The sequence below is a fragment of the Acinonyx jubatus genome, chromosome A1 (genome assembly GCF_027475565.1).
Source record: "Acinonyx jubatus isolate Ajub_Pintada_27869175 chromosome A1, VMU_Ajub_asm_v1.0, whole genome shotgun sequence".
In the NCBI taxonomy this organism is placed as follows: Eukaryota; Metazoa; Chordata; class Mammalia; order Carnivora; family Felidae; genus Acinonyx; species Acinonyx jubatus.
This window is the reverse complement of record NC_069380.1, coordinates 100,534,651-100,547,236: the sequence shown is the minus strand read 5'-3', so window position 1 is coordinate 100,547,236 and position 12,586 is coordinate 100,534,651. Positions and strand designations below refer to the sequence as shown.

The 12,586-nt window shown below is 36.8% G+C and overlaps 1 protein-coding gene across 10 annotated transcripts in view; it reads right to left on the bottom strand.

Moving 5' to 3' along the window:
* CSNK1G3 (casein kinase 1 gamma 3) overlaps positions 1-12,586 on the bottom strand; it is a 105,035-nt gene that overhangs the window by 44,894 nt on the left and 47,555 nt on the right. For all 10 annotated transcript variants that reach the window (XM_027076808.2, XM_053220363.1, XM_027076807.2 and 7 more), the window contains exons 5-6: positions 2,860-3,008; positions 730-964 (exon numbers count right to left, since the gene is read on the bottom strand). In XM_027076808.2, the coding sequence (XP_026932609.1) occupies positions 730-964; positions 2,860-3,008 (384 nt within the window). The remainder of the gene's footprint in view (positions 1-729; positions 965-2,859; positions 3,009-12,586) is intronic.

The window sequence follows — 12,586 nt, the reverse complement described above, 5'->3', positions numbered from 1 at the left end:
GATCAAACTCAAATTGAGGACAGCCTATAAAATACCCTGTATGTACTCCACAGAAATATGAAGGCCATGAAATGTAAAGAAAAGCAAGGGAGTGTTCTAGATAAAAACAGACTAGAGAGATGTGACAAGTAGATGAAATGCGTGGTCCTGAACTGGATTCTGGACAGGGGGGGAAAAAAAAGCCTTTAAGAACTCTGTGAGATTGATCTTAGTTTATCCTTTCTATTAATAAGGAACCCCCTTCAAAAAAGTTAAGTAATTTGCTCGAAGTCATATAGTTTCTACAGTGAAGAAAACCATTAAGGTATGTACTTTTAGCATTAAATGTACTGGGCAGGATGCCATGTCTCCCTGGCTAGCTGTTATCAGAGAGCCACAGTCTCAATCAAGAATCTTCACACACTAAATTCAGCCACAATTAAGGATTCTCTCATATTCTTTAATAAAAATTATCAAATGCATCAACCTAAATGTATCAAAGTTGAACATTTCGAGTTGTCATATAAAAAACAGACACAGTAAAATAAGAAATTTGCCGTTCATTTACTCTAGGGCACCTTACTTTAAAAGAGTTTTATTAAATATAAACTCTAGCTAGACGGGATAAATAAAAATTACAACAGAAGCAAGCGTAAGCCCCCCAAAACTGAACCATAATAACAAATAAAAACTCGCGCTGTTTGCACAGGCACTGAATTCCAATTCCATACTTACAAAAGGTACACATACCTTTTCCTAAATGTGTGTTTATGCTCATATATCTAGCTGTTCCTGTAAGGCTCTTGTGTTCTCTGTATGGTATGTGTTTCTTTGTCTCTGGATCGATATATTCCTTTGCCAAACCAAAATCTATAATATGAATAACTTGCTGGGTTTTGTTTCCTGGTCGTCCTATTAAGAAGTTCTCAGGTTTTACATCTCTGTATATCAAGTTCTTTGAATGGACATATTCCATGCGAGAAATCTTGATTCACAAAAACAACAATAAAAAGAAAGAATGTTTTATTTTAGGCTTTGACTAGCATAAAAAAGCATGATAGACACAAGATGAAATTCTTACAATGAAAACAACATAAAAATCAGAAATTGTTTCAACCCTTTAAAAATAACATGGTATCAGTCTACAGTTTCTCAAATATATATCCAGTTATGCCTAAAAGTCTTTGCTTTCAGTATTACTATGATCATTTATAAATCAAGTATTTGAATTTCACGAATGCCTTTCATATTGGTAAGCCTGATTCAGTCAGCACTTACAGATGATGCCACCTCAGACAATCAAAAAGCTTTACTAACTCTTGAACTGAGACGTATAAACAGACATATTCATAAAGTTGCAATTTGTTCTTATCAATTATTTCAATCACCAAGCAACTTTTATAGTTATATTAAAGAAACCTAGAGTCTAAACTGTTAAATGAAAACAACACAGTACCCTTTGGGATATCTTTCTTTTTCTTTTTTTATAACTTACTCATGTCTTTCCTTAGGTATTAAACATTTTACTCCCTCTCTCTCTGCCCCTCCCCCGTTCATGCTCTGTCTCTCTCTGTCCCAAAAATAAATAAAAAACGTTGAAAAAAAAATTAAAAAAAAAAAAAAAGGGGCGCCTGGGTGGCGCAGTCGGTTAAGCGTCCGACTTCAGCCAGGTCACGATCTCGCGGTCCGTGAGTTCGAGCCCCGCGTCAGGCTCTGGGCTGATGGCTCAGGGCCTGGAGCCTGCTTCCGATTCTGTGTCTCCCTCTCTCTCTGCCCCTCCCCCGTTCATGCTCTGTCTCTCTCTGTCCCAAAAATAAATAAAAAACGTTGAAAAAAAAATTTAAAAAAAAAAAACATTTTAAAAGATCTTGAAACCAGAAAACTTTGGGATACCGCTCTAATGATTATACAGTACACGTTCACATAATATAGTATATATTATATACGATATATAGTATATAGTTAATGTATACATACTATATGTTATATTCACACAATATAGTAATATAGTACAAACTGTCACAAAATAGGACATTATAAATAAGAAAATAAAATTGCTTCATTTAGTGATAATAATGGACGACAACACAATGTAAACATATAGCCACTTGGGCCATTTTAGATTGTTAACAAATTCTGGATCACGGTATACAATATTCTATGACCTACACTTTTCATTAATGATATATTATGAGCATTTTCCGGGTTATAAGACATTCTTTTAATACACACTTTTTAATGGCTGCGTACTATTTTATGGCTATGAATAATTTACTCAACTAACCCTATTATTTCTCTCCATTTGGGTTGTTTCCCATTTTATGACAAACATCGTTGCATAAATAGCTTTAAGTACATATGTGAACAGTTCCATAGGATAAATTAATGAGTCAATGGAGAAAAACCATTTTGAGATTTCTGGAACATACTACTGGAGTTGATTTCAAAACTACCTTAAATCATCCTCTTAAGCTGTTTTCCCATAGGCTCCCTGAGATTTCAATAATTTATAAGACTTTCCATTGTTTCTTCTTTTTCTAGGCCATTAGAATTTATGACTAACATTATAAACCCTGTTTCCGAGGGCTCTCTTTTCTAAGCACTCATCAGTGACATGAAAAGAGGGCTGGAAACCATTCTCAAGCTCAGCATTCTGATCTGAAAGCAGTTAACATATTAATTCTTCCACCCAAATAAAATACACTTGGCTCAGTTATTTTAAGTTATTTGCATCCTAAAAAGACAATGGGAGGAAAAGCAGAAACTTCATGAGGTCACGCGTTCTGTAAAGAGAACAGACTTTAACCTTTCAACATAAACATGGGACCAAACGAACCGCATGGCGGTTCGATCAGCCTCAGAGCCTCCTGCTTGCCTTACCAGCTGTATAGCGATCATGAGAACAGTCTTCAGAGAAAACGTCCTGTCACACAGGTCAAACAAATCTTCCAAACTAGGTCCGAGCAGTTCGAGCACCATGGCGTTGTATTTACCACACGGGCCAAAATAGTAAACTTGAGGTATACCATCTGGGGGGAAAGAAGAAGGATTTTAATTGTTTCCTCATCCTGAATCCCAAACTGCCCTTCCTGGAAAATCAACGAGCAGTCTTAAGCATTTTCTGTGTCTTCAAGAACTGCAGCAATGTGTTCGTTTTTTCCATTCGCACACTTAACTCTTCCCGAGCCAATGTTCTCCCTCACTACACCTTCTCCTGGACGTTCACTGTGTAGCCTGGTTACACCTCTACTGCAGCTCATTACATTACACACAGTGCTCCACTGTGAGTCTCCAACACCGCACCAGACACGGGGGCTGCGCGTCTTAGCCTCATGTTTCCAGGGCCTAGAGAAATGCCTGTCACATAGGAAAGATTCAATTTTTATTTTAACACAGAAGAGACGGCTCTCTTTAATAACCCTGAGGCAAGCATCACGCTGGGCTCACCCGCCAGGATTCTCAACCTCGGGTGCACCCATCCCATCTAATTCCCTCCTTGTGAGTGGGGGGGAGACCCCAGATTTCACTCTCATGATCAGGTTATGTTATGTGACAAAGGTGAGGTGATGAAGGTCCCACTAGGGGGACGCACACACACACCCACCCAACTTACAAATTTCCCTTTGCCACTGGGAATCACTATTTTGGTGGAAGCCACTCTTGCCAGAGCCAGTCCCGGATGCATGTGTCAGATCTACCCCTCACATGTTGTAAAAGCAGAAAGCAAGTTCAGAAATAGTCAATGAGAAGCTCACTGAAGTGTATTCCAACTCGAAAATGCTACTTTTATTATGCTCTACGCTGCTTTTATTATGCTGTTAAGAGCCTGGAACCGCATTTAAGACATGAAGAGTTCCCAGCTACTAAGCTTTTAAAATTATTCCTACAATGCCTTTTTTCCCCTCTCTGCCACTGACAGTTGTTAATCTTTATACTCTTAATTTAGCAATCTCTAGTATCTCCTACGCTCTGGCTTGTTGCTTCTGATCTGTAGGAGGCAAGAGAACCAGATCATCAAGCTTGTTAGGACTATATACGGAATGTAAAAATAAACATGTTCTGAAGCTCTTCAATGAAAGGACTGTCAAAGAGCTTTCCGACTTCCTTCTGAGTCATCACCTACACTCCTACTAATTGAAGTTGTTGTGAAATGATCGCTCAATAAGGTAGCAATATATTTTGGTTTATTAAATGACTGATTTATTCAAATGTGTTCAAAGGTTTCCAAGAATAGAAAATCATGTAAGAAATCTCACTGTCTTAATTCAACAAGTGCTTACTGAACATCCAATACATCCTTGTGGGACCAGGGGGAACATTAGGGATTAAGAGTGGACAAGACACCATGATCAAGGATAATTTAGCCCAGGGATGCAAGTTTAGGTTAACATTCCAAAATCCACCAACGTAACTCATCAGAGTAACAGAATAAATACGAAAAACCAGTCATCATCTTATTAGAGATGGAGAAAGCATCTGCGAATCTGGAACAGAAGGTAACTTCCTCCACCTGGTAAAGGACATCTAAGAGAAACTCTCAGCTACCACCATATTGAATGGTGAAAGACTGAATGCTTTCCATTTGTGACTGAGAGTAAGACAAAGATGTTCACTTTTACCTCTTGCATTTAACAGTGCAATGAACTTAAAAAAAAAAAAAAGAGGAAAGAAAAAAAGAAGGAAGGAAGGAAGGAAGGAAGGAAGGAAGGAAGGAAGGAAGGAAGGAAGGAAAGAAAGAAAGAAAGAAAGAAAGAAAGAAAGAAAGAAAGAAAGAAAGAAAGAAAAGAAAGAAAGAAAAGAAAGGAAGGAAGGAAGGAGGGAAGGAAGGAAGGAAGGAAGGAAGGAAGGAAGGAAGGAAGGAAGGAAGGAAGGAAGGAAGAAAGAAAGGCAGACATTCTAGGAAACAGAGTCTCCTATTTTAAGAAAGAGTGAAATAGGGGCCCCTGGGTGGCTCAGTCAGTTGAGCACGGGACTTCAGCTCAGGTCATGATCTCACAGTCCGTGGGTTTGAGCCCCGCATCGGGCTCTGTGCTGACAGCTCAGAGCCTGGAGACTGCTTCAGATTCCACGTCTCCCTCTCTCTCCCATGTCTCCCCTGCTTGTGCTCGTGCTCTGACTCTCTCTCTCAAAAATAAACATTAAAAAAAAAATTTTTTTTTAAAGAAAGAAAAAGTGAAATAATTACTCGTTCCTATTTGTTACCAATAATAAAATTCAAGCTTTCACGTAAAAACCGTATTTTGGCTAAATTCATTTCTGCCAGGATGACCTTTGAAAGCTTCCCAATACTAAAAAGAGAAAAACACATGGGGTGCCCGGGTGACTCAGTCAGTTAAGCATTGACTCTTGATTTCTGCTCAAGTCACGATCTCAAGGTTCATGCACTCACAATGCTGTGGAGCCTGCTTGAGACCCTCTCTTTCCTTCAATAGATAGATAGATAGATAGACAGACAGATAGATAGATAGATAGATAGATAGATAGATAGATAGATATAGATAGATAAAAATTTTATATTAATTAAAAAAATAAAAAGAGAAAAACACAGTACCTTTTTTCTGATGAAACTGTAGTGACAGTAATTATTATGACCTAATTGTTAGGAAATAAATATGGCGATATTTGAAAATCTGTTTCAGTAAACCAGTATGTTCCCAGTCACCAATGCATGTATTTACAAAATCATGCACAGGTAAATGATCTTGTTAAAGTACAAGGGATTTTAATGTAAGAAAGAGTAGGAAAAGTTGTTTTCTTTTGTTTTGTTTTGATGTCTACTAACTCTACACTGCAACTTTAAGAAACTATCACTGGTCAAGTTTTAGTATAGTATCAGAAGGGTATTTATAATTTCAAAGCTAATTAACCGAGATTTACAAAGTTGTGAGTTAAAAACTTGATTGGGGAGAACATGAATTGGGATGTTTTTGGAGGAAAAGTGCCCTAACGTTTTCAAAATAAGCAAATGTATGCATACAACTGTGTTCAAGCTGCATGGGTGTTAACAGTGTAAAAAAAAAAAAGCAACTGGGAACCACCTACACATTCATCAACCCCCCGACGAATTAAACCAATTATGTCATACCCATACTGTGGAACATAACACAACCTTTAACTACCTTTAGAGAAAACTGTGAAGGGCAAACTTCTGCTACTGTTATGATTCTAAAGTGATCAATTAATTTTGTTGTTTACAACAGCCATACATTACTTTTAAAATAAAATGTCTTTAATGAGTCATTAAACACACATATGCAAACATACTAAAAGGAAAAACCACAAAGCTAACAGCGATTACTGGAAGCACAGTTGATTTCTCCTTCCATTTTTATATTTTTTTGAACTTTTCCAAACTGTTAAGAAGAACACATGCTATTTTTGCAACCAGGAATAAAATGCTCGTGATTTGGATTCTTCTGGGACCGCGAAGAAAGACTTGAATTGTTAAAAGATTTAGGCTACATTTATTTAATCCGCGAACTGTCACTGAGCAAGAAGTAGTTCTCAAAACAGTCTCCCCAACGCTGAAAGTTACATAGGTTTACCCCTACTCTTATCAACCATTAGCTTCATTCTGGAGCTCCTTAGAAACAAAGCAAGGGATACCCGGTGGGACTCTGTGGCCCTATAATTTAAGTTTGGCTTCCCCTGCCTTCCCACCACACCTCACTAACAAAAAGAACAGTTTCAAAGGCTCAGATTTACTCTGCCTCATTCTGAACTCTTCTAAGGCTGCATCTCAAAAACTTCTACTCTAGTTCTGCCGTCCAAGCTGCCAACTTCTCTTCTGACCCAACCTTCCAATCTCCTCTTACCAAACTATCTCTGTTAAGCATGACGCGAAATTTCTAATTATTCACACACAATTTCTCCTAGATGAGGAAAGGCGTGCATAAGTAAATCTGCTCTGCTCTGCTTCAGATAATTACTGCATACCAACCATGTACATTCAATCAACCTATTTACATAAAACACCTTTGTATTTCTATAATAACACCATGACAAAGATCAGGAAAGGGACAGAAATTGCTTCAGGTTTCTCCAAAATTTCCTTTCTTTAATAGTTTCAAAGCGCTTCAAAAGAATGTATCTCTAACTTACCCAAGATGGCTAAATTCCATACACAGTATTACATTTCACTGAGTAAATTAAACAGACACTGAGTCTTCAATTTGAATGAAAATACCTCAGCTTTATCACATCACATAACATAATTTTACCTTCAAATATGAGTCAGCATAGATGGCGTATAATAAAAGATAATCAACTCTAAATGACTCCTTAAGATACATAAGGTTCTATAAACCAATGAGTGTAGAAACTTCTCAGGTAAGTATTAATAACGTATTTCAACATGAATCTCATGTCACTGAAGGACAAAATCAAAAGTTGTATTTTTTTTTTTTTTTTTTTTGTAAATCAACAACATAAAGCAAACACTGTAAAGGTCAAACTAGAATTTCATTTCCCAGGACAAGTCTGGGCAGTTTTCTAACACTGAGCAAACAAATTAAATTGCTAGGAGTTAGGAAACATTGCAAATAACAGGGGCTGGGGAGTACCCTAAGCAAAAATAAAACACCACCACCACAGCCAATATGAGTATGGAAAGCAAGACCACAGGAAAGAGGGTTTCTGGAAGAAAGACAGGGGAAGGAAAAGAGGGCGCAAAAGGAGAGCACACAGGGCAGAAAGAAGGCTTAGCAGGAATAGTAAGAAAGGGGTTAAGTTACTAACCCCTTTATCAAAGTATCAAAGTATCTTGATCAAAGTATCTGGGGACTGAATCGCATGAATACAATCCAACCGAAGGGCAAGAGCAAGCTTGGTCTTACAACCAGTGAATTTTCAAGTATAAACATATATGTCACACAATTCTAAAATTACTTCTGAGACTACCATAAAGAGCCACCTATAAAGGGCCATCCACTGTGAGTTTATGAATGTCAGTTCCGATAACTTCCAATATCACTGATGCTTACTGGCAGCCCTCATTTTCAAGACAAGTATGCTTTTTTTTCTCCAAGAGAATTTGAAGAATGGGCAAGAATACAAAATTCACATATTATTTGAAAATACAATCTCACCCACAGTTTCCCGAAATTATTCATTAAACTCTTCATTATTTTATAGTTCAGCTATTTCCATGACAAAACAAAATTAATTACTTTGAGTCACAGCATTAGGAGGTCTAACACACACTCTTAAAGACTGCGTAGTACTTCGTGCCACACGGTCAAGTACTTCAGTTCCCTCTAGCTGGGTGACAGTGTAGCCTGTCATTAAAAGAAGCAATATCATGACGTTTCTTTCCATTTTCCATTTTCATATTGTTCATCTAGGGAGGATCGGAGCAAAAGCATTCAGGCTCTGACTGGGAAATTTCAACCCCACAGAGGTGACTAAGAAAACCTAAAATCTGATTAGAAATACTACAGAGAATTATCACATAGAAAACTTCCTTTTCCAAAGAAGTTTTACTTTAAGGCATTCTTAACCTTTAAGATAAAGGCTTCTATCTCAAGTCAGTAGCTCTCGACATGTGGTTTGGAGATACGTGGGGGAATGGACGGGTGGTCCACGAAACCCTTTCAGGTCACTGGCATCAAAATTATTTTTATAATAATACTAAGATGTCATTTACCTTTTTCACTCTCATTCTCTCACAAGCGAACAGGCTAATTATGCAGAGACTATATGACATGCGATATGGCAACAGAATGAATAACGATGATGATAGGAGAATCCAGCTGTGTTCTCATAAGCCAGATATTAAAGAATTGTGCAAATTTGTAAAACAAGGGCACTTTTCTCACAGTGTTTTGATGTGGAAAATATGGTTAGTTGGGATTTTAAAACATTAGTGCCATTTTAAAATGAATTAATATACCAGTGTTTTTATATTTGTTTTAATTTCTCATGTGGTAAATAATAGCTCTAACTCACAACAACTAAAGTTCTCTGGGATCTTCAAGAAGTTTCAATTGTAAAAAAGGATCCTGAGACCCAGAAGTTTGAGAATCGCTGACCCAACTGAACACCAAGCTCTGATCTGAATGGCAGGTGCAATGAGTTCCAGACTTGGCAAAGAGTGGTTCCATTAAATACCACAGCACCCTGCACCCACATTTAGTAATAAAATTCTAGTAATAAACCCCAAATAAAGCCACCGCACTGTGAAGAGAAAAAAAAAATAGTCCTTTCTGTGACAATTCTATTTACAAATTCTGACATTATTCAAAATGTTAAAGAACATTAAAAAAAAAATAACACCTAAAAACAAGTATTTTTCATTATATTGAATATTGAATGTTATATGAATAATGAATAAAATCACATTCATTATGTTATATTTTATTATTCATTATTCACTTATCCTCTGGGCCTAAATAATTAAGGAAAAAATAAGATTTCTGTATCATTTTCACCTCCAACCTTCCAGTTGACAAACTTTTTTCTCACCATGTGCTACTTTATATTTAAATCAAAAATAAAAATGAAGGGGCACCTGGGTGGCTCAGTCGGTTAAGCATCCGATGTTGGCTCAGGTCACAATCTCAAGGTTCGTGGGTTTGAGCCCCATGCAGGCTCTGTGCTGACAGCTCAGAGCCTGGAGCCTGCTTCGAATTCTGTGTCTCCCTCTCTCTGCCCCTCCCCCTCTCACACTCTGTCTCTCTCGCAAACATAAGCAAACATTTAAAACAAGGAAATAAAAAAATCATCCTATTGTTTGTAATGGCTTTGCATTTTCAATCTTTTACTCTTATGTAGAGAAATTTAAAAATGAGGCTGTATCGTAGAAAATTAAACCCATCACCATTTAGTCCTACCCTGTTCCAAGGTACGGATTTATTTAAAATTCTTATGTGCTTAATTTATCACTAAAAATGCTCTAATTACCACACAGCATACAACCACCCTAATACCTGCACCAGGTAAACCAAACTGAAACCACTATCAGTTAACCCTTCTTTCTTACACTGATAATGCATAGCATTCTTTACAAACAGACCTTCTCCATCAACTATAATGACTTTAACACAAAAACTGTGTACGCTTCTATGCAAAGTAGCAATGTACATATGCAGTCATGTACAAATCGGTAAAAGTTCAGCAATGCGTAACTTACAGAAATTCCCATACAGAGAAGCCTCTACAGGGAACAGAAGTATTACGTGCACTTAAGATGTCTTCTGAAATCAAGCAAGCAGAGACAGAGAAGGGAACTCTCAGAAGCTGCTACGTCGACTGTCCCCTACGTGAGCTGAGATGACGTCTACTCTAACCACTGACCCACTGCTAGAGTGTTCTTCACGATTTTCATTAATACCAAAATACAACAGGCGATGTTCTCATTAGTTTATTCACTTAACTGCCATGGTTTTTTACAATGTTCTCTTTGTTTTCTCAGACACGAGATTACACAGAAAGAGGAAAATTTCTTACATTTCTTGAAAACAGACAAACTCTAAGAATCAGGCTTTTAAAGAATTAAAGGAATTTTAGATATTAGCCAATGTACATAGCCAGGTTTCAAGGTTTGACCCTAATACAACCTTTCTTAAAAGTACTATGATCAAATGTCCATACATTATGGAATCACCAACAGTCTTTCAGCTAGCAGACAGACCCTATAAATAGTTTGGAAAAGGATGTGCAAATGGAGGCATCTATACACCAGAGCAAAACACAGAGGGAACATCTAAATCCTTACTTAACAAGGCACAAACGGAGAAGGCACAGGGGTCAGTATAAGGCAGGAAAACAAGCCTTTTAAAGTAACAGCTCTCAGAAGGCGGTATTATGAAGAGGTATAATTTTGAAACAGCCACCGATGCCATTATCAAATTACTGTTTAGAACTACACAGTTCAGGGCACATCAAAAGTCAAGACACTAACTTAGAAACGATGATTTAACATAAGCATAGTCTCAACTACTATATTTCATATCATTTCTATACTTACAGAGTTGCCAGCAACAGTAATTTATAACAGAAAAAAAGATTATTCTACTTCTTTTGGGGAGTAACAGTTTATGACAAAATAAGGTTATTTTACCATGATAAAGGTATCAGTTAACAGAGAAATTCTGAGCAGCAAATAATTGCAACGTTTCCCCCAACATAGCCCATTAAAACCAACTGACGGGAAGGAAATAACATAAAGAAGCAATACTCAGAATCACTGGTTCATCAAAGGAAATCTCTCCATCAATTTCAAAATATACTCCAGGCATTCTCATAAAGTATCAACAATTCAACTGAACTTTTTCTCAAATAAATAAAAAAATAAATTATTCAAATGATTAAAAACCTATGCTTCTCTGGAAAGTGATTATTTTTAGATGGCTGAATGGTACAGTTCAGTTAATTAGATAACGATCTGCATATCTCCTTGGTTTACCATTTCCATTCATTTAAAAAATACTTATCATTGATTTTTTTCCTTCTGTTTCTAGATCCCTAAAATGAGGAATTAAAATTACCTAATTAGAGAAAAATTCAAATGAAATAAACTTAAAAAAATTTTTTTGAAACTGTATGGCAATGTTTCTATATCAGAAATGAAACTCAAAATTCAATAATATAACAATCTTTTATAATATTGGAATATCAAACTTTCAACATCAATCATACAAGTTTAAAAAAGCTACAGGAAATTCTGGACGTTACATATCGTAACTTCACATCTTATGAGAAAAAACAGTCTTTCTCATTTAAGAATTTATCATTTCAACCATTTACCAAGGATCTACAACTGTCAAGCATTTTGCTCAGTTTCAAGGATAAAAAAGCAAACATAGCATTTCACTGCCCTCAAAGAGTTCATAGGTCAGTGGAAGAGACAGACACAAGCAAATAATCACATCACATAATACGATACAAAACTAAAGATACGTTCAAAATAATTTCAGGTCAAAAAATAAGCATTTCTGGAGAGAAACCGAGGTCAGAAAATGCATTGCAAAAGAGGTGACATTTAGCGAGGGCCTAAAGAAAGAAGGAATTCATTGAGAAAGAAAGACATTCCACAAAGGAGAATACAGGCAGATGAAAATAATAAGATCTATTCAAGGAAGAGTACGTTCAGTGCAACCAAAAAGTGGATTAGTAGAAAAGAGAAAAAAGTTCGGACTTCACACTAAATGATACGACAGAATTCTGTGATCGTCCCAAAAGGCTTAAATCAAAGACAGCTAACATTCTCAATTGGAATGGGTGTGCCACTAACGGAACCAGATAATCCAGAAGAGCAAACAGTTCTCTGGAAAGAGAGAAAAATCACTGGAAAAGGAGAAAAGAAGGGAGGGACTGAAAATCTACGTATAAAAAATATCTGATTCCACTATGGATATACAGGTGTGAGTAGATTTTAAGAATGGAGGCAGGAGATAAAGAATTAGAAGTTATCCTTATTTAGAAAGCAATTTCATCCTTTTCTCCCTCCCTCCTGTTACAAAAACTTCCAGGACCGTAAGGATGAAAGCCACATACGAAACACAGGAGCAGGAAGCTCACGAGAGTAGATTCCTCACTTTTGGGAAGCTGTATCAACCTCAGAATCGTCTACCTCCAACTCTTTGTTTATTTTCCCTCACAGAACATC